The 20,455-nt window shown below is 51.6% G+C and overlaps 1 protein-coding gene across 1 annotated transcript; it reads left to right on the top strand.

Moving 5' to 3' along the window:
* The first annotated feature begins 7,317 nt into the window (after nt 1-7,317).
* Nucleotides 7,318-11,449, top strand: VAX1 (ventral anterior homeobox 1). Its single transcript, XM_060126465.1, has 3 exons — nt 7,318-7,558; nt 8,723-8,910; nt 10,767-11,449. The coding sequence occupies exons 1-3, from the start codon at nt 7,318-7,320 to the stop codon at nt 11,331-11,333; spliced, it is 996 nt and encodes a 331-aa protein (XP_059982448.1). The 3' UTR covers nt 11,334-11,449.
* Nucleotides 11,450-20,455: the final 9,006 nt, after the last annotated feature.

The following is a 20,455-nucleotide window of genomic DNA, read 5'->3' as shown; positions in this document are numbered from 1 at the left end:
TACTTGGTCTGTTTTCTCTCTCTCTCTCCAAGCAGTACTTTCCCCTCCCATTTGATGTCTCTAATCTTCTGTAGGCTAGGAAATGGGAGAGTTAGGTTTGTTAGAATTAGTCCTAAAATAAGAGTAAATAGGCTTTGAATGAGGGACTGAGAAGGTCTCCTATAAGCCAAGAACCCAGGTTGTAATTTACACTCTTTGATACACGCATTTTAACTACTTGATGGCCTTGTCTTCATCCTTTTCCGGTTGTGGCTCTCTTCTAGATGGGATGAGGTTTACAAAATAAGTGATTTCTGGGCAAGCATTCTTGCACACTGAAATAAAAACACTTTACAGTTCTGATACAGGGAGTTCTTAGAGATTTGCATGGAGTAGGTGTCAGTACCTGCTTGTTGAATAAATGGCTCCAGCAGTTTTTCAGGCAGTAAGAAATTTTAGAAAATGATGGGTTTAAAGACGTTTTGAAATACAAATGTACTCCTCTTAGAAAGATACAAAGTTACAAGCCAAGTTTCCTGGAAAACCTCAAAGTTCTCTGTGATCCAGAAAATGTAACAAAATCAGCCTTTCTTTTCCTTTTCCCAGAATGCTTCACCTGGAGAATGTCACAGCCAACAAGCACCTGTTGCCATTTTCCATTTACCACCCTAAGTGCAAATGGGCCTCTGATTTCCTGAAGGTGAGAGCAGAACATGTTCATTTGCATCTTTAGTTTTTAATAAAAAGAGAAAGTAATTTAGGGCTTTGTACCCTGAGGTACATCCCAGTGAGGTAGCCCCATTCAATTTACAAGAAGTGATGATGAACTTGGCAAAGACCACGTTGGTTCCATTTCTAGCTGTAACAATTTTATTCTGTTTGGTATTAAGAATGACATGCTAAAAAAAAAAAAAAGAATGACATGCTATGTTTTTTATTAGAAACAGAGAAATTACAAAATAGAGAAATTACAAAAATAAACTTATGAACTATTCTTTAGAATTTGGTTATTCCTTAGGAGGCATGATATAGTTCATTGGTCAAGATCATGAATTTGGGTTTAGGATGGTCCTGGGTTTGAATCCAGGCTGTGGATTCCTAGCTGTGACGCCAAGGACTAGTTGCTTAACCTCTCTGAGCCTCAGTTTCTCATCCAAAATATGGGTGTTTCAGTTACCTATTGCTGCATAACAAACCCACCCAAAGCATAGTAGTTTAAAACAACAGCAACCATATATTTTTTCAAGATTCTGCTACTTGGACAAGGCTCTGCATGGATGGTTCATCCCTGCCTCACATGAAACTGTTGGGATCCCTTATAAGGTTACATTCAGCTGGAAGTTCACCTGGGCTGCAGCATCCAAGATGGCCTCACACATGTGACTGGAAGGTGGTGCTATCAGCTGGGGTAACTCAATTTTCCATATGGCCTCTCTTCCTCTAGTAGTCTAGATAGGCTTCTTTATTGCACAACAGCTGGGTTCCAAGAGAGCCAGAACATAATCTGTTCGGGCTGTTTATGACCTAGCCCCAGAATTGGCACAGTGTCACTTTCACCTCATTTGATTGATCAAAGCATGTCACGGGCCACATTTACTGAAGCGGAAATAGACTCTATCTCTTGATGGGAGGAATGGCAAAGAATTTATGACCATTTTTAATCCAACACAATGGGTATACGCAATTGTCCTTTTCTCAAAGGGTTGTTATGAGAATTAAATGAGATTATAGCAGTCAGTAAGTCCTTACTAAATACTAGTTTTCATTACTGTTTTATAGTATTGAATCAGTATGAAGCCAATTATCTTTGCCATTTACTATCTGGACCTTTCAGTTACTCTGTCTGGCTCTTGGTTCTTTTTGCTATCTCTGGTTCTATCTAACAAGTGCTAGGCCTATGGGGAATGTGCAAGTAAAAATAGTAATAGTAAATATTTATTCACAGTGTTGGCTATGGGACAAGCAATATTCTAAGCACTTTGCTTATGTTACAAACAACCTGCTAAGTAGTAGGGCTACCCTTATTGTGCAGATAGGCTACTGAGTCACAGAGTAGCAAAGTAACCAGCCTAAAGCCACACACCTAGTAAGTAGTGCAGCTGAGATAGGAACATAAGAATCAGACAGCCTGGCTGACCCCAGAGCCCTGTTTGTTTATTATACCACTCTAAGGCCCCTTCCAACTCAAAAATTGTATGTTGCTTCTACCTACGAAATATATAAAGTAGTTGAAAGAACCTAGTTTCTTGTTACAAAATACAAAATTGAGAAATGGAGTCCAGTGGGATTATTTGCTGGCAATGTGGTCAGAATAATTCAGAATTTAGCTCTCTGCCTTTTGGCTAATACTCTATCTTTAGCTAAAATGGGAACTAAATATCTGGATGTAAGGCTGTATTTTTCACTTTGGATATTCAGCACCAGTTCTTAAGTCAATTGCTTCTCCAGTGCCCTGACTACTTTCTGTGAAATGGGGATAATGACAATTAGATGATATTGAATTCATCACCACATGCAACTTTGATTGGGATGAAAGTCTCTGTATAAATACTAGATGTTCTTGTTTTTAATTAGTCATTATTATCAGGTACTCTGATTCATTGTTACAGAAACTTAATTTCTGGTTGTATTATCTCCTCTGGTGCAGTTCTTTTAAAATGATGTCTTGGACATTAAGTTATGCTGTTCCCAAGCCACTTATAATCTAAGGCGATCTCAGATTTTTCTGCCAGCTTGTTTTCCCCTCCTACATCTTTCTGAAATAAAAAATGAAGACGGAAAAAGGAAGCAAGGTGTAGCACCTCTGATCCTACTTCCTGCTGCAGTGACAAGGTGGAGGCATGAAATATGAAAAACACCCCCAAGGCTCAGATTATGATGTAGTTAATTTATATGGCACTGTTCCATCAGTTCCAGAGAGAACATTCATTTTGTTCAGGTTCTGGGAAAACTGGGTGGTGGTGGGAGTGCAGTTTTAAGTCAGGAGACCAGGACTGTAGCACAGATGCCCCCACTAACTAGTTGTCTAATCCTTAACAAGTGACTTGGTCTTTCCAGGCTCATTTTCCTCATCTGTCAAGTCAAATTCTTCCATCTCTACAGTTCTATTCTGGGTCTGTATGCACCTGCAGACATCGATGTGGGATCGGGAAGGGTACCAGGGAGGGAGGCACATTTAGTCAAGAGCATAAAACACTTTTACCTGGAGCAGCCCTGTGTCCTCATGTGTTGTGTAGACAGGCTTGTCTCAGATTATCCAAATAAATGACTGGATTCTCTCCTTTCATTGCCAATGGACACACAGCTTTAGTTTTTTCTGGGAGCAGCTGCTGCTTTTCTGAAATTTCCATCCCAGGTCTTCCATCTCCACTCTGTCCTCCTCTCAGAAACCTGTCATGGTTTTTCTGGATGGATGCCCATAGAATTTTAATCCAGTCACAAAAAAGTACTATGCATAACATAAAGCAAAACCAGCTTATGGGTTGTCTGTTTCTTTACTGAATTTGTTTACTTCAAGGGCTTGGAACATAGAAGGGCATCGTTCAACAGCACCATTTGTGCTGCCAGCCCAGAGCCATGGCCAGGACCAATGGGTTCCTTTGGTTAAGGATTTGTCCTTGATGATGTGGAGAGAAGGCCTATATGATTTAGTGGCCACCCTGGGTCCTGCCCCAGGTCCTGACACTTCCTGACTCTTGGTAACTGGCTGCTTAATTAAACTGGTTGTTTCTCCATAATGCCCCATTGTCTTCCCTTCCCCAATAAGTATTTGCATTTCCAGTAAGGGGTGGAGGGGGGAACTCCCTGTCCTCAGGAAGCTTAGCAACTTAAGCTCTCCTAATTTAAGCTAACTTTAAAAGGTGTAGTTCTCCAACTTTAACTTGTGGAAAATTCCCCTGGGGAGGCAGCCAGAAACGCACATTCCAGGACCTTGCTCGTAGACGTTCATTCAGTAGGTTTGGAGCCGAAAAAACTGCATTTTATTCAGTCCAGGGCAGCTTGATGTAGGAGGGTGATAGACTACTAAGAAGGGCTCATGGCTAGAAATAAACAGCATTATCAGAAACAAGAATTTCATGTTTGCATTTGTATTTCTTGCTGTCTGGATAAAATTCATGTAAGTTGATGCCTAATACTCAGGATTCCTGGCATTAACATTAAGGTCCTTGCTCTGTATCTCTTTGACACACATCACCAACACTGGCAGATTCTGAAAACTTAAAACAGGCATATTAGTGCCTCCCTGGCCGAGAGGTTAAAGAAATGAGTTTATGCACCTGGTAACTGACTGCTCAGTAAATAGTTGCCACTTATATAACAAAATATGCCACTATTATCCCCTACAAGACGGGGGAGGGCAAGAGTGTCCGAGGCCCAACTTCAAATCGGTATCTGGGATTTGGTCACAGTTGGGCGTATCCTCTGGTGCGGGAGAAACGTGGCCATGGATCTCCCGGGCCACCACCCCGGGACAGCCACCAGGGCGTCCTTACTACAGGCAGCAGTTCGTTGCTTGGCTGGTTCACTCTCCTAGACCTAAAATATGAGGCGGTGGGTTGGGCATTTTTATTTTTAAAGACTCCCCTCTGGGCCTTTGACCCGGCACCGCAGGTATAAGCATGGATTTTGCGGGCCGTGAAGCTGGGTGCGGCCGGGGAGGATCCCTGCGATCTTGGACTCTCCGCGGCCGGGAGGTCTCCGGAGGGAATAAAGAGGCCCCCAATCCTCCTGGGGACCCGGAGCGGTTGGGGTGGGACCCCTGGCCAGAGCCAGCTGGAGAGTTCGAGGCCCCACCCTCCAGGTGGCGGGGAAGGGTCGGTGATCAGGAATTTGGGGCCTCACATCTCCCCGCCCGCGGAGGCCCCAGTAACTGACTCTGGTTGAGCGCTGCAGGTAAACAAGGGCCCCATCCACCGCCCAAATCCTCAACAGGAGGACCCGAATCCCAGGGACCAGCACTGTCAACGCGGTAGCGGGAGACCCCGCGGCGGCGCCCCGCGTTGGCTCGGCCAGCGAGGGAGTGAGGCCCTCGGGGCCTCGGAGCGCCAACCTGGGCGTTTGAGCTTTGCGGCAAGTCACTGGAGAGTTGGCTGGATTTTGTCCCAAGCCCACGCCACATCTTCAGGACAGGACGGCCGCAAGAACCCCACCCCCCCTCCACTCTCACCCGTCCCTACCGGACAGCCCCGGGAGAGCCGGGACTCAAAGGCACTTTCCACCCCGAGGCCCAGTTGGCGTGGGATTTGGAGGGCCGCCGCCCGTGCGGAGGAGGACTGACGGACCACCGGTCCGCTGGGGACCCGGGAAGCCCGCCGCCCTGCGGAGAGTAGCTCGGGACAATCGCGTGCTCACTCACACACACACACACACACACGTACACACAACCCCCAACCAATGAAATAAAGTAAAAGCCCAAGGTCTGCCTCCGTGGACAGAGACGCCCCCCAGAACCGGACCGAGCGTGGGTTCTCCCTGGGGGCCAGAGGGGCTGGGGGAGGAAGGGGGAGGGGGAGAGAGCAAAGGAGCCGGCTGAGGGCCCCTCATCATCTCCGCCCCCGATGCTTGCTGGAGTCCGGCTGGGGGACGGCGGCGGCGGCGGCGGGAGGGAGCGGCGGGCAGAGCCCCTCCGATCCCACCGCACACACTCTTACCCCTTTCCCTCCCCTCCCTCCCTCCCCTCCCCTCCCTCCCTCCCCTCCCCCTCTCCCACCGGCTCGCCGCGACCCCCACTCCAGCCCCCTCCCCTTCCCCTTCCCCGCCCGCCTCCGCCCCCATTCTTGGAATTGTGTGGAAAAATTCTCAGCCAAACCTCCCACCTCTCCTCTTCCCCCACCCCCGCCCCACTCCCCACGCCCTTTAAAAAGCCCCCTTTCCTCCCCGGCCCCTGCACTCTTTGTGAATGAGGGCAGGGAACACGGCCCTTCCCCCGCCCAGGAGCCACGCCAGACCGCCGCACTCAGAGGACTGTTTGTTAATAGTCCAATTAGATAATTGCCATCTTTCACTCCTTTTGCTCCGCATTTCCCATAAAGGAATGAATGGGGAGAGCGGCGTGGAGAGGGCTTCTGCCCCGGCAAGGTGACGAGAAGGGCTGGAGCATGCTCCTTGCACAAGGCCATGCGCTTGAATTGAATCATTGTGGCCTAATCAATGCTCTTATTGGATTACTGGCTGTTGCTTTTCTCAAAGATATTGTAGCAGAGACAATGAAATAGCTAGGGGAAAACTTTTTTTTTTTTTAAGCAAATCTCACAGTTCAGATTTTCTCGGCTCTCTCTCCCTCTCCCCCTCTCTCCTGCTGGACTCTCTGAGTACAAAGCTGCCCTTTGAATGGGCTGCCTCAGGGCTGCTGGAGGTGCAGGCATGAAAAAATCCAACTGGAACTAAATGAAGAGAGGTGGCAGTTTAAGATGGCTGTCAGCTTCGAGGTGTGTTAAGGAGTTGTTTGGGACGAAAGCTTGGCTTTTTAGAGGGTGGGGGAAGTACTTTTGGGGAAAACTTTTTCTCCATCCCCCCCTTTTTTTCCCCTCCTAGAGGCGACTGCTTTCTTCTGCCGCAGGGTGTGTAAGGGTTTTTGTTTTTTGTTTTTCTTCCCCCCTCCATCCTCATTCAGCTCTATCTGTCGAGTGTGGAGAAAACCCCTCTAGCCAGTGTGTGAGCAGGAGGGTCAAAGGCAAAGGGAAAGTTAATAATGCCTGCTAACGGTTCAGGATGAATCTTGTCAAAAGTTTTTCTGGAAGTGTGGGTCTTTGATTGTGTGTTTCCTGAAAGCAAGACCAATCATTTCCGTTTATTCACTGGCTAAACCCCTACTTGATTGGGGACAAGGACAGAAACCATCCATTACGGTCTGATATATTATCCAAACAATTTAGTGTATTCATGAGGTAGCCGAAACGTGGAGGCTGCGAAATTACCCGTAATCAATTGCAACAGCGAGTGTGCGTCCCCCCGGGTGTCGGACAACTGCTACTCGCAGTCTCAGTAATAGGCGGGAGCCGCAGCAATTCGGAGTTGCGCTGCTCGCTACCTGATCGCCAGGCTGGGGACAGTGGACGTGCTCAGAGGACGCGGGCGCTGACGAGGCGGCTTCGCCGCTGCTCCACCGGGATCCACGACCAGACCCGCCGCCTCTCCGCGAGCGCGCCACTCGGCGGTCGCCGCTGACCTGCCCGCGGCCGCCGCAGCCGCCCCGCGGGGGCATTCATTCTTGCCGCTTGCCTCTCTCCGGACCGAGCGTAGGGGCTGCATTGTAGCGGTTTTGTCTCCCGTCTGCTTTTTTTTTCTCCTCCCCCCACCCCCCCTTTTTTTCTTTTTTTTGTTGCTCTTGCCTCTCCTATGTTCGGGAAACGAGACAAAATGGACGTTCGGTGCCACTCGGACGCAGAGGCTGCCCGGGTCTCGAAGAATGCGCACAAGGAGAGCCGGGAGAGCAAGGGCGCGGAGGGGAACCTCCCTGCCGCCTTCCTCAAGGAACCGCAGGGCGCCTTCTCTGCGTCGGGCGCCGCGGAAGATTGTAACAAAAGTAAATCCAATTCAACCGCGGATCCGGATTACTGCCGCCGGATCCTGGTCCGAGGTAGGAATGGGGCAGGGCTGCGGGGGGCGTTCTTTAGGGGCGACTCAGGGGCTCGAGCTGCGTGCCGCCACCGACCCCGGCAGCCCGGGTGGGTCTGCCTCCTGGGACTTAGGAGAAAGTTGCTGGCCCTCCCCGTCCCGGGTGCGGCCAGCCGCTGGGGATTCCCACCTGGGACGCGCGCTCTCCAGGAGCTTCGATCCCTTCAAGCCTCGAGAGGCCCCGCCGGTTTGGCTGCTGGGGTAGCCGAGGGACTGTGCGGGAGGGCCCAGGATCCAGGCTGCGGCCTCCGACCCGGGAAAGAAGCCGGAAACTCTGGAGGACCTGTTAGCATCCTGCGGACTGGAGGACCTGCGGGGAACCCGCTCGCGGGCTCCCGCACCTTGGCGAGTTGAGCGCGTCCGAGGGGGCCGCGGGCGCTGGAGAACAGTCGCGGACCGCCGGCTACGGCCAGGCCAGTTGGCGCGCTGGGCCAAGGGGCCCGGCGCCGCGCTCGGGCCTGGCCGCCGCCGCTGGGAGAAGCAGCCAAGCTGGGTTGCCAGGCCGCGGATGTCGCTTTAGTGCTGGCCTCGACCCCGCTCTGCTGCGCGGCGTGCGGTCGGCTCCGGCGGTGGCGGTGGTGAGGCCCGGCCCCGGCCCGGCGCCGCCCCCGCCAACTGATCGCCAGGCCCTGCCGGCTCCGACTCGGTCCCTCCTCCTTCCGCCGCCCTGGTTCGGGAGGGAAGGAGACCCCGGGATGGGGGTGGGAACCGCCGGAGTGCGGTCTGGTCAACATGCTCCAGAGCTGGGGCCGGCAGGATCTGAGCTGGTCAGTGCGGGGACCCTCAAGCTACAGGGGACCCAGTCCACGCAGCCGAGGCCCCCAGACCAAAAGGAACGTCAGCCGATTTGGAATTGATTTTTTTTTCTCCCTTGTTCGGAGGGCTCTACAAAGGCCAAGTCCGATTCCCCTTCCCATCAGCTGTGTGGAGTTAGTCCCCCCACCCCCCCCACCCCCCAAGCACATACAGCGTCCTTGCTCCCCGGCTGTGGCTGCAGGCCCAGCAGCCCGACTTCCCACCTCCGGACTGCTGGCTGCTGGTGACTGTGTCCCAGGAGCCAGCTCGGGCCAGGGGAGGTGGAGGAAGGCAGGAGGGTTCTTGTGCCTGATTATCTCCCCTTCCCCAGATGCCAAGGGGTCCATCCGAGAGATCATCCTGCCCAAGGGCCTGGACCTGGATCGGCCCAAGAGGACGCGCACTTCCTTCACCGCGGAGCAGCTCTACCGGCTGGAGATGGAGTTCCAGCGCTGCCAGTACGTGGTGGGCCGGGAGAGAACCGAGCTCGCTCGGCAGCTCAACCTCTCAGAGACCCAGGTACTCAGCGGCCGGGCTGCACACAGCTCAGCATCAGCCTCCTTGCCCTTCACCCCCAGCCAGCTCTTCCTCACCACCTAGCTTGACTCTGGATAGAGCTTCCCAGGTGAGGCGGAGAAGATAAGGAGGATGGGGAAGAAAGGGCGATGGCTTTCTCCCTTTCCTAAGCCATCCCTTTCCCCCTCCACCCCAAATCTTCCTGGCCTCTAGCCCAGGAGGCCCCAAATCCTATCCTTTTGGATTTCTTTTTGGACCCCAGTCTTGAGAATTCCCTGCTTGTCTCTGCTCTTGGAGGAACCAATGTTTGCCCCTGTTTTGACCACAACATTTTGGCCAGATTTCCAGGCACACCCCCTCTGGAGACCCTAGCCTTACACAGCACCCAGGCCCATTCAGCAAGAATGGGGCTAGGGCCAAAGCCCCCTGTTCCAGAGCATGGGTGACAACTAGGGATCAAAAAGTTGCATATTCCAGAGATCTGCCTTTGCAGACTAGGCTGCCCCAATGCTTAAGGCTTTCCCTGGTCTTGAGCTGGACTCAGCCCCATTCCCAGCCCTGAGCACCCACTGTGGGCACCTAGGAGACCCTGTCTTAAGTGCCAGTGATGTGTGAGGTATGGGATGGGAAGCAGATCTGGGGCCTTGGGAGCCAGCACTGACAATTGTGCTTGAGGTCTTCTCCTTTACATGAAATCCATATGATGCTACTGGGGCTGACCGCGTGAACTCTGGGCCCAGGAGCACTTTACGGCCTGAGAGCTTTGTGTTGTGGGGTTCATTTAGGGCCTCCCCAGGGCATGGTACCAGCTTGGCCTACGGAAGGCATATTTCTTTCTGAGGACCAGTCCCTTGACCTGTGCCCAGCCCTGAAGTGGGTGGGGAGCATTTTAGGTATGGGATCTGGGCAGAAAGCTGAGAATCAAGGACAGAACATACTGGATGTTCGAATTTGAGTTGGCATGGTAGCTTTTTCCCTATTCTCTCAGCCACCATCCCTCTTAGTTTACAAAATCTAGACAGAATAACCTTTCCCTAGAGCTGCCAAACTCCATTCTGGGCCACCAGCTAGGCCTGAAGAGGGGCAAAGGAAGAACAGGAAGTAAGAGGGGAGGTTGACGGAGAGAATTTAGTCCACTCCAGCCTACTGACTTCCTCCCATGACTCCAAAGTTCATGATGGAGAGCAGCTGAGTTACAAATTAAGGGTATCACTCAGCCCTTTCGATCCACCTGGTGGCGAGGAAGCTTGGCCTATAAAGTTCATCCTGCACCAGTTATTCAGTCTATGGCCTGCTTGCTGCTAGTTCATAGTCAGTCTGACCCTAACAAGCAGGAAGTAGCTTCTCGTAGCCTTCAACAGGAGTAGTGCTCTGGGGCTAAATTCGAGCCAGTTGGGCTACTCTCCTCCCCATTCACCCTCACTTCCCACTTCCCGAACTGCATCCTTTAGGCCTTACACCTTCTCCTGGAAATGCGGGCTTTTATGCAGCACTGATCCATAGTCCCGCTGCGGGTAGTGCGGCAGCCCAGTGAAATAACTTCTGGTCTTCCTTCCAGTTAGGGTCGTGGACATTTCTATTTCTTTGTTATTTGTAACCCAGGCTGGCCTAGGCCTGCTTCCATGACCCGGAAGCGCAGCGTAAGGGAGCTGTGTCCCCCTCTTGGCGGCCCTGACTCCCCGCCCCGCCCACCCGCCCCGCAGCTCCCGGCCTGACTTCTTCGGGCTGGGACTGGGACTGGGGCTTTGGCTGGAGTTGGGGGAGGGCCCCCTGGAGCCCTCGCGCTCCGGGAGCCCGCTCCCCTTGACGCCCGTCTCCCTCTGCCCCTCTCTCCCACCCTCCCTGCGCCCGGCGCGCAGGTGAAGGTCTGGTTCCAGAACCGGCGCACGAAGCAGAAGAAGGACCAAGGCAAGGACTCGGAGCTGCGCTCGGTGGTGTCGGAGACGGCGGCCACGTGCAGCGTGCTGCGGCTGCTGGAGCAGGGCCGCCTGCTGTCGCCGCCCGGCCTGCCTGCGCTGCTGCCGCCATGCGCCACAGGCGCACTCGGCTCGGCGCTACGCGGGCCCAACCTGCCGGCCCTGGGCGCGGGCTCTGCCGCGGGCTCGGCAGCCGCCGCCGCCCCGGGTCCCGCAGGCGCCGCGTCCCCGCACCCGCCGGCCGTGGGAGGCGCTCCGGGCCCCGGGCCCACCGGGCCAGGGGGACTGCACGCGGGCGCACCGGCCGCCGGCCACGGCCTCTTCAGCCTGCCCGTGCCCTCGCTGCTCGGATCCGTCGCCAGCCGCCTTTCCTCCGCCCCGTTGACAATGGCCGGTTCGCTGGCCGGGAATTTGCAAGAACTCTCCGCCCGATACCTGAGCTCCTCGGCCTTCGAGCCTTACTCCCGGACCAACAATAAAGAAGGGGCCGAGAAAAAAGCGCTGGACTGATCTTAAGTGTTTTCCTGTATTTATATTTATAGTATCTATCGTGGTGATATTTATGGATTCACGCGCATTAGGCACCCGGGGCCCCTGCGCTGGGCTCCCGGCTCCCAAGAGGCCTCTGACAGCTCTCCTTCCCCACCAGGCTCTGCTACCAATATTACCCCATTTGGGCTATTTTTTCCCCCTACCGTTCCTGTGTCCTCCCGCACCCACCCTTCGCCCCCAACTTCCTTCTGAATCCAGGAGAATCCAAAGAATTGGGGGGAAAGCCCGAGTTAGCCAACCTGATGCCCCAACCAGTGCCTGGCCCTGGAGGGTAAAGTCTGGTTCTAAGTCCGGAGCACAGGACATCTGCTCTAGATCGAGCCACTGCTGCCGTTGATTATTCTTATGGATATCTGAAAAAGGAAGCTGCGAACAGACCCCAGCTGAAAAGGCTGACAGATTTCATTAGACCAAAAAGGAGGACGTTCCTTCCTCTCGCCAGAGAAGCCCCTGGGCCCCACTTTGCGGACTTCTCGAGAGAGCCGGTGCACACGCAGCTTCCTGGCTGGACAAATCCTGCCGAATTTTCTCCCCTTTAAAGAAACTCCAATCACAACCACCCCCGACCCCAGGAGACAATAAACCAAACATCGTGATGGGCAGCGGCAGTAATAAATTTGATCTCATCAGCAATAAAAGGAGAGTAAGAACTACCACACAAAACCAAATGGAGTGGAACCAGTTTTTAAATACTCATAACGATGGAGTTTAGAAGGCGTAAGAAAATGCAGGATACAAAATGCGTCCCAGGGCAATACAAAATTAAAGTTCTGGGTGTAATGACTTAAAACAGGAATTTAAAAGGGAAAAGCAAAAGAAAAGCCTATGCTGCTAAGTGAAAGAAAATTCAGAATCTTTTCCGAGGCTGCGCCGGGAGGTGGCCGACAGCTTCACGCTCCTCCAGGAGAGAGAGCTGTGCAGCTGGCGGCAGCTCCCGGACGCTGGCGCTTCTCCCCACCGTCTCCCTTGTTCCCGGACCCGTGGCTCCGGGCAGAGTTGCTAGGTTTGGAAACAGATCAGTGCCCATTGCCTCCTCTCGCCCTCTCCCCGGATTCACAAAACCCTCCCAGCACGCAGGAAACGTCCCGATTTCAGAGTTCTTTGCGGACGGGAGGCAGGGACGCAGCCGGGGACATCAGGGCGGCCCGGCCTCCTCTGTCGGTAGTCTCCATATCCCGATCAGTTCCCTGCGTGGATATGAAAGACATCCCTCTCCACCGCCTCCCCTAAAACACCCCCAGGGTTTCGGCGGTCCCAAGTCAGAAACCCGGACCGCGACGCTGTCGCGGCCTCACGCCCTAACCGCACAGCCACGGCCACCCGCATTTTAACCAAAACCACAGACCCAGACGGCGAGGTGCCGCAGTGTCTAGAATGTATTCCTCCATCCGAAGCGAGCGCAGAGCATTTTAAAAATAGTAATTTTATTGTAAATTATTTACGTCGGAAGCTTTTTTCCCTTTTTTCTTTTCTTTTCTTTCTGTCTCTCTCTCTTTTTTTTCCTTAGGCAAATAGTGAAGAAAATAATGAACGATTCAAACGCGGGTAGGTGTCAATGAATCCTGGCTACTAACTTTGTTCTGAATGTTTTGGATATTTGGATGTTTTGTATTTATGTGGTGAGAGTGAAATATATATATCTATGATGATAAATGAGGTGTATTTTTGTCTTGTATTTGAAGGATTAAAAAAACAAAAAAGAAGAAGAAAGAAGAGCCAGCAAGTGATGAGTCTCCGAGTGGGGACCTGAGGCAGAGGGTGGCAGCCCCGGCAGTGCCGGGCCCTGCCACTGGCACCGAGAGCGCTTGGGATGAGGTTTGGGGAGGGTTTCGGTCCGGGAGACAGAGGCGCCTGCCGACGATGTTTGTTCTGCTTCCTTTCACTCTCTGGCTCTCTGTCCCAGCGGTGTCGAACCATCAGGCCCTCCCTCCTAGATCTCCCACTTGGTGTTTCTTGGTTTGTTTAGGAATTTGTCTCCGGAAACCCTAGAGCTCCTGCCTAATAACACCCCCAGCTTCTAGAGTTTTCCAGCCGCAATCTCCACGCCGGCAGTATTTTGGATTTGTGCAATCACAGGGCCCAGAACAGGGAAGCTTTTCCTTTCTTCTGACTTATAATAAGTCTCTTCGCCGTCAAAGAGAAACTTTGAAGGAGCAAGAGAATAAAATAGTTATTAACTCCTGCAGAGACCTCTCCCCCCACCCCACCCCAGTACATACAACATACACAGTGGTGACGGATGTAGATTTTGCAAACAGAAATCTGGGGAAGCTAGGAGGGCTGGGGACGGTACTCCAGGGCGCGCTCTTCTAAAGCTGAGCGGCGGGCGCGGCAGCTCCAGTCCCCTCTTCGTGGCGCCTGAACCCCTAGGGGGCATGGGGGCTCACAGTTCTCTTAGGGACACCCGCACAGGCCAGGCCCCTCGGCCCCCCACGCGTGCACTGGGCCTAAACCGCGAGCTTGAGGCATCCGAAATAAGGCGGCGGCACGGTGTGGGCAGCGGAGTTCCTGAGCTGAGTGTGCGATGGGCCCTACCGAGTTTAGGACCCTTGCCGTCGGCTCAGAGCTCTGAGAGATCAGAGCAGCCGCAAAGCCCAGACAGTTCACTTTTGTTTCTCAAAGTCGCTACACACCCCTCCCCCCCCCGCCGCCACTTTCCCTCCTCCACCCGTTCCGTCTACCCTTTGCGTTCCCTCTGAGGACCCCTCTCCTCTGGTGGGGTCCCAGTCTCCATTCCCTTGTTCCTCCCCTTTTCCATCGCTTTTCCACAGTCCGGCTCTCTCCCTTCTTCCTTTTTCTCCACCTGGAGACTTCCAGTGTCTCTCTCTTTCTCCCCGCTTTTGGATTCCTCTGTCTGCCCGGGTGGCCCCAAGGCCGATGCGTGGGTGGCTCTTGCTGCAGATTCATGGCTGGTGGCTGAGCCAGCAAGGGGAGAGAAGGGAGTGAGAAGGTGGCATCATTTTATAGAACAAAGGAAAGCACAGAATCGCAGCTTCAGGGTCCCCAGGAAGCTCAGCCCCCTCCCCCAGGAGCCTCAGCCTGGGGAGTCAGCAAGCAGGTCCCTCAGCAGCCCCCCACCCCACCCCCGCCTTTCTCCTTTTTGCTTTCTTATCCCTAAAAGGAGAAAGAACAAGTTAACCCATCTCCTCTCTGCTCTCACCTCCCTTCCCCTCCCTGGCTTTGGGAGAGCTGCTGAGCTTTTCACCTGCCACTCGGAGTGGAGTTCTCCTTCGACTCTTCTGCATAGAACAAGAATTACAATTTTAATTAAAAAACACTTATAGACAATTTATTTCATTTTAGTGCCCGTCCTGTTTCCTCTCCTTCCCCAAGGGCCTTCAGCAAGTTGCTTTGGTCCCTGGAGGCTTCTAGTGAGGTCTCTGGCTTCCAACTAGTGACTCACAGGCCAGGGAGGAGGCAGGTGACCTCTATGAGAACAACTGGCCCCGTCTGGGAGAAGGTGGAAGGGACTTCTGGGGTCATGGAGAACAGCTGGAGGTAGGGGTACTGAAGGGAATCTCATGCTCAGGCCTGCACAAAGCAATATCCAAGTTAGCTCAGAGCAGAGGAGAAAAAGAAAAAACCTCTCACCAAACTCCTGTGAGTCTGGCGGTCAGGTGTGGCAAAGGTGAGGGAAGTCACTCCGGAACTGGACGTGTGCTCATATCCATGCTTGCAGTTGGTCTAACTCTGAGCCAGAATCTGTTCGTAAGAAGCAGCATTTAGCGGCCCTTTGTAGTTTACAGCCTTTTGCATACACCATCTCTATTACTCCTTACTTTCAGAGGTCCAGCCTCATTTCGAAGAGCCACATACAGGCTTGGAGCCCTCAAATAACTTGCCGAGGGCCAGTAATCAGAGCACAAGACTATAAGCTCCCCCTAGGGTCAGGGCCCTCCTCTTTCTTTTTCTTCCTCCTTCTCTCCCTCCCTCTCCTGTCTCTCCTTCTCTCACTCCCTTCTTTCTTCCCTTTCCCTCCCTTCCTTCTTTCCTTCCTTTCGTGTTCAAAGTGTCTGGCTCACGGTTAATCGAACTCTTTAGCCTATTTGCTTCCACATCTGCCAACTCCTATTTCCAGGCCTCTTTCTGCTACACCAGCTGCTGAGGATTTACTTGGTACCTTCATCAAGAGGTCTGAATTTCTCCCTTCTTCCTGTTTTCTTTCCTGCCAGTACCCAACTCCTTCCCCCTACTTCCCTCTAGAACAGACATCTTTAAACCTCCTTACCCTCTTTACCTTACACTTTCTAAAAAACTTTTTTTAATTGAGGAATAACATTCATATAGTAAATATGTATATGGTAAAGTACACAAAGCTTAAGTATACTGTCAATGAATTTTTACACACACACACACACACACACACACACACGCATGCACGCGCGCGTGCGCACACACACACTTCTTGAATTGTTCCAGTGAAACTCTTTCAACTTCTCCTCTTGGGCCACGTCATGACACAATGGCTTTTTCTCCTGTTTGAAAAGAAGTGGTGTCATATTGGTGTGATTTTTTTTTCACAGAAAACCACTCCAGGAAGTCCTTTTAAGGCTTCTTGAAAGCATTAGAAATCAGGTATCTTCCGGATCTCCTGCAGTCCTGAGTTTAAGTGACTTAAATCAAACACCTGATCAGAGCTGTCTACTAAGTCAGGGTTTCTCAAGATACAAATGAAAACCACCTGCTACAGATTCACTTGGGAACTAGTCGAAATGCAGATTCCTAAACCTCAGCCCCACCTGATGAATCAGAAACTCTGGGGGTGGGGTTCAGGAGTATGCATTATTAACAAGTTTCCCAAGTGATTCTTATCCACACTAACATTTGAGAGCTACTGTACTGAATGGCAAACTCCCAAGACACTGCAACTTCCAGCATCTGGCCTGGGACCTGGCGTTTGGTAGGAATACAATGCATGTTTGTTAAACAAATTAATCCACATTTTCTGACACAAGTTTCTTGGATCACATAATACTATTGTAATTTAACACCATTTCTACATTGGGAAATCCTTACATATCAGAGTGTTTTTACTTTAATAGGTTTCACTTCGATGAAGCAGGAGAGGAAGATGGATAGATTTTGGTGGTTTCTCAGGTCTAAGGGAAGGTCTTTTATCACCCTAACTGGGACAATCTTGCTGGACCAGATGCTCCCCTTTAGACCTGGGAGTTTGGGGGGGCAAGAAGAGAGTCCTCCATATTCACTGAAAGACACTCAGGTGCACTCTTTTCTTGGTGGCAACTGAAGGTGTCTGTTGGAGAGACATCAGAGCTGTGGAAGGAGCAAGGCCACCAGGTCCAGAGGAACTGGCGTGGAATGGACATGGAAGCTGAAAATTACTTTCATATTCTCTGGTTTATTTAGTTGATATGAAACTTATTTTCTGTCTAGAAGCATATTTGCTTATCTTCTTACCCTGAAAACAGAAGACATATGTTGTGCTTTATGTGGTAGTGTTGTATCCATTCCTAGAAATAACAGCAGCTCACACACACACGTTCCTCAGTATCTCACAAGGCCCAGGATGATGGTTTGCTCCACTAAGAAAAAGTAATTAATCTTAGAGGTTACTAGTTACAGACTCTCCAGTCACAGTGACATGGGTTCAAATCCTAGACCCACCACTTAATAGCTGTGTAATCTTGGACAATTACCCAGCTGCCTGCTTTAAGCCTGTTTCTACATGTGTCAAATGAAGATAATAATGGTAGCTACCTCATAGAATTTTCATGAGTAGTTAATTAGATAAGGCATTAAAGCATCTGGTACAACCTAGTATCAACATTCAAATATTAGCTATTTATTATAAGACTGTGTCAATGTGGTAGCTGATGGTCTGAAACTCTCTCAGGGCCTTAATTTCCCCATCTGTAGAGTGAGGGGGTTAGCCTTAAGTCCTTACTCAAGGAAGGACTTGGAATTGTGGTTGAGCCAGTCATAATGGAGTTTACTCTCCCTGCCTTTAGTAAGGCCATCAGTAAGAACAGCACTCTCACTAAAAATGATAAATTATTATTTAAATGACTTGGCGGACAGCCTTCAGCTGTCAGTTGTCAGACAGCCCTCAGTTGTCAGTCTTTTTTGGGAGTTGCCTCAGCTGAAGAGAACTACCTTGTCCAAGGTCATCACTAATTTCCCAGGGTGGCTTCCAATGACGGAGAGACCTGGGGATAAGCCTGATCCTCTGCACTCCAACTTTGGATAGTTTTGAAGGGCATCCCATCTTCCCAACTCCCTGAAGTTCTATTTATCCTGTTTCCCCATGGCTTTTCTCTATCATTGCAGGTCTGTATTTTGTTCCTTTCTTTTTTTTTAATTAAAAAGATTTTAATACAATTTTATTTTCCATTTACAGTTATTACGAAATATTGACTATATTCCCTGTGTTGTACAACACATCCTTGAGCCTATCTTACACCCAGTAGTTTGTACCCCCCCCCCACAACCACTAGTTTGTCCTCTATATCCGTGAGTTGCAGGTCTGTTTGTTTTGTTTGTTTGTTTGTTTGTTTTGCCGTACGCGGGCCTCTCACTGCTGTGGCCTCTCCCGCTGCGGAGCACAGGCTCCGGACGTGCAGGCTCAGCAGCCATGGCTCACGGGCCCAGCCGCTCCGAGGCATGTGGGCTCCAGACGCGCAGGCTCAGCGGTCATGGCTCACGGGCCCAGCCGCTCCACGGCATGTGGGATCCTCCCGGACCGGGGCACGAACCCGTGTCCCCTGCATCGGCAGGCGGACTCTCAAGCACTGCGCCACCAGGTAAGCCCGCAGGTCTATTTTGAAAGATCTTTTGGCAGTTGGGGGAGACCCCAGGGGAAGTGGTGTGGGAAGAGGAGCACACGGATTCTGAGGCACAGGTCAGTCGGTGAGTTCACTGCAAAAGTGACAAGAGGATGACGGTGGTGCTGGTGGTGGTGTCAGTTGGTGCAGTAGAAGAAGAAATGGAGAAGAGAGGATGGGTTCAAGGTATTTTCTTAGGTAAAATCAACAGATCTTAGTAATCAAATGGAAGTGACGGAAAGTAATCAAATTTGAAACTATTTTCCTTGCGTCTGGAAGGGAATGAGATGAGAAGCTTAAACCCAAGAAGGGGCTGGGGCAGAGTTGTCCTCAAGGCTGTGGCGGCAGCTACGAGTTCCGGAGGAGGCTTTGGACCGGAAGGCAGGAAGGCCAGAGGGCGGGAAAATCACGGAGCATGCGCGCTCCGCGCGAGTCTGCCGGAAGCAGTAGGCGCCTCTTCTCCGCGGCGGGAGGGCGTGAAGGAGTTACCGGGCCTCTGGGCTTCTTGTTTATCTGTCAAGACCTCACGTCTCACTCCTCACCCCTTGCTGCTCTTGCCAGTCGACGGGCCTAGCACGCGCTCACATGCGGTGCCAGCCGCCAGGAAAGTGGAGAGTTGGACCTGGTTTGACGCTTTGGCTCCAGAGGCCTTGACCTCAGCTGAGCCTGCCTGTGGCGCCCTGTTGCGCGGCATGGGCAGAAATAATGGAAACGCCCTCCTCGGAAGTCGGGCTCTGAAGAGGTCAGCAGTGACCAGGGCTGTGGAGCAACAGGAACTGGCATGAGGAGGTGCGGCCGCCACCCCTGGAGCCCCCGTCTCCACCCAGCTGCTCAGCTCGTGAGAAAGGAGAGGGAGGTGAGCCGGACGCCATCTTTCTTTCCATCCTCCAGATCAATGCTCTGGGTTCTGAGCAGCAACACAGGCTGGGCCCGAGTCGTGGGCCCGCTCCCTCTTGGAAGGAGAGAAGCAGGAGTGAGGAGTTTGCTAAAGGTGCCTAACAGTGAGTGTCTGGGTTTTGCTTTGTTTTCCTTTTTTCCCGTTTGTTAGTAAGACTGCCATCGGTTAGATAGGTGGTCCGTAGGGAAGTTCATCTAGCCCATTTTACTTAGGGCCAGACTTGGTCCGTTCCAGGGGAGAGCTAAATGCAAGTTTAATGTTTCCATCCCAGATGTCAGTTGATGCTATGGAGAGCAAGCCCAGAGGGGTGAGCAAAGGCAGCCCGGGGAGGAATGGGAGGGGAGAGGGAATAAAATGAAATGGAGTGAAAGGAAGTGGGGCGGGAGCACGCCTTGAGTAGAGGTGAAAGATGAGGCTAGAAAAGTAGCCTGATTAAGAAAGGTCTTGAATACTAAGCTAAATATCTTCATTCTGTAGGCAAACGGGAGGTTTTTGGTAGGGCAGCAGTGGGAGGAAAGTTGAGTTCCTGGATCATGCAGGTGCAGACAGAGGAGACATGTTAGTGACTCTTGAAGTTAGGTATTGAGATCTGAAATTAGGCTACAGGTGGTGATAATGGAAAGTAGGTAGGCTTGTTCTTGATCTCATCAGTGATGGAGGCTAGGGGTAAGTTAATGCACCGATACCAGCACTCCTTTCTAAACAAAAGCATTATTTCATTTTAAGATTCTTTTCCTGATCTTCCTATGAACATCTCTGTTCAGAGACGAGGGAGGGTGGCAAGGGGGACTTCCCTGGCGGTCCAGTGGTTAAGACTCTGTGCTTCCAACGCAGGGGGCACGGGTTCGATCCCTGGTTGGGGAACTAAGATTCCCACATGCTGTGCAGCATGGCCAATAAATAATAAAAAATAAAATGACAGGTATGGTTGACTGCAAAATGACCCCCCCCCCAAAAAAAAAGGAAAATACAAGCCAAGAAAAAAAAAGAGGGAAGGTGGCAAATAAGTTTCAGCTCTGGTTCTAACTCTGATTGATTGATGGTGGCTGCCTGCCATACTAAGTTGCAGAGAATTCTAAGGCCTCATTAAAACTCAGTTGGAAAAGTGTGCCAATCCTTAGTGATGTCTACTATAGCCATAGGAGATGTTTTTGTAATTCTGAGACAAATATAAGTGACTCAGTGGTCAGGCTGCTTCTCTAGGTTCTGATTAAGGAGTTGGGTCCAGTTTTAGCTCAGTAGGTTTTCTTAGCCAGGAAGGTCATGGCAGAGTGGGGAGCTGATTCCAAGTAACTCAGGGCAAGGTCCTGCAGCAGGTATCCCAGTCGTCACATAGACCCCCACAATCTGGCCATAGTAAGAAAACTTGGGCTTTGAATTCCGTCTCCGTCTTTCATTTA

Source organism: Lagenorhynchus albirostris, chromosome 16 (assembly GCF_949774975.1).
Source record: "Lagenorhynchus albirostris chromosome 16, mLagAlb1.1, whole genome shotgun sequence".
Classification (NCBI taxonomy): domain Eukaryota; kingdom Metazoa; phylum Chordata; class Mammalia; order Artiodactyla; family Delphinidae; genus Lagenorhynchus; species Lagenorhynchus albirostris.
This window is presented reverse-complemented; position numbering and strand designations above follow the sequence as displayed.

Coding starts and splice junctions, on each gene's coding strand:
- VAX1 (XM_060126465.1), top strand. CDS start 7,318: ATGTTCGGGAAACGAGACAAAATGGACGTTCGGTGCCACTCGGACGCA. Junction 7,559..8,722: donor CCGCCGGATCCTGGTCCGAG/GTAGGAATGGGG, acceptor CCCCTTCCCCAG/ATGCCAAGGGGTCCATCCGA. Junction 8,911..10,766: donor TCAACCTCTCAGAGACCCAG/GTACTCAGCGGC, acceptor CCCGGCGCGCAG/GTGAAGGTCTGGTTCCAGAA.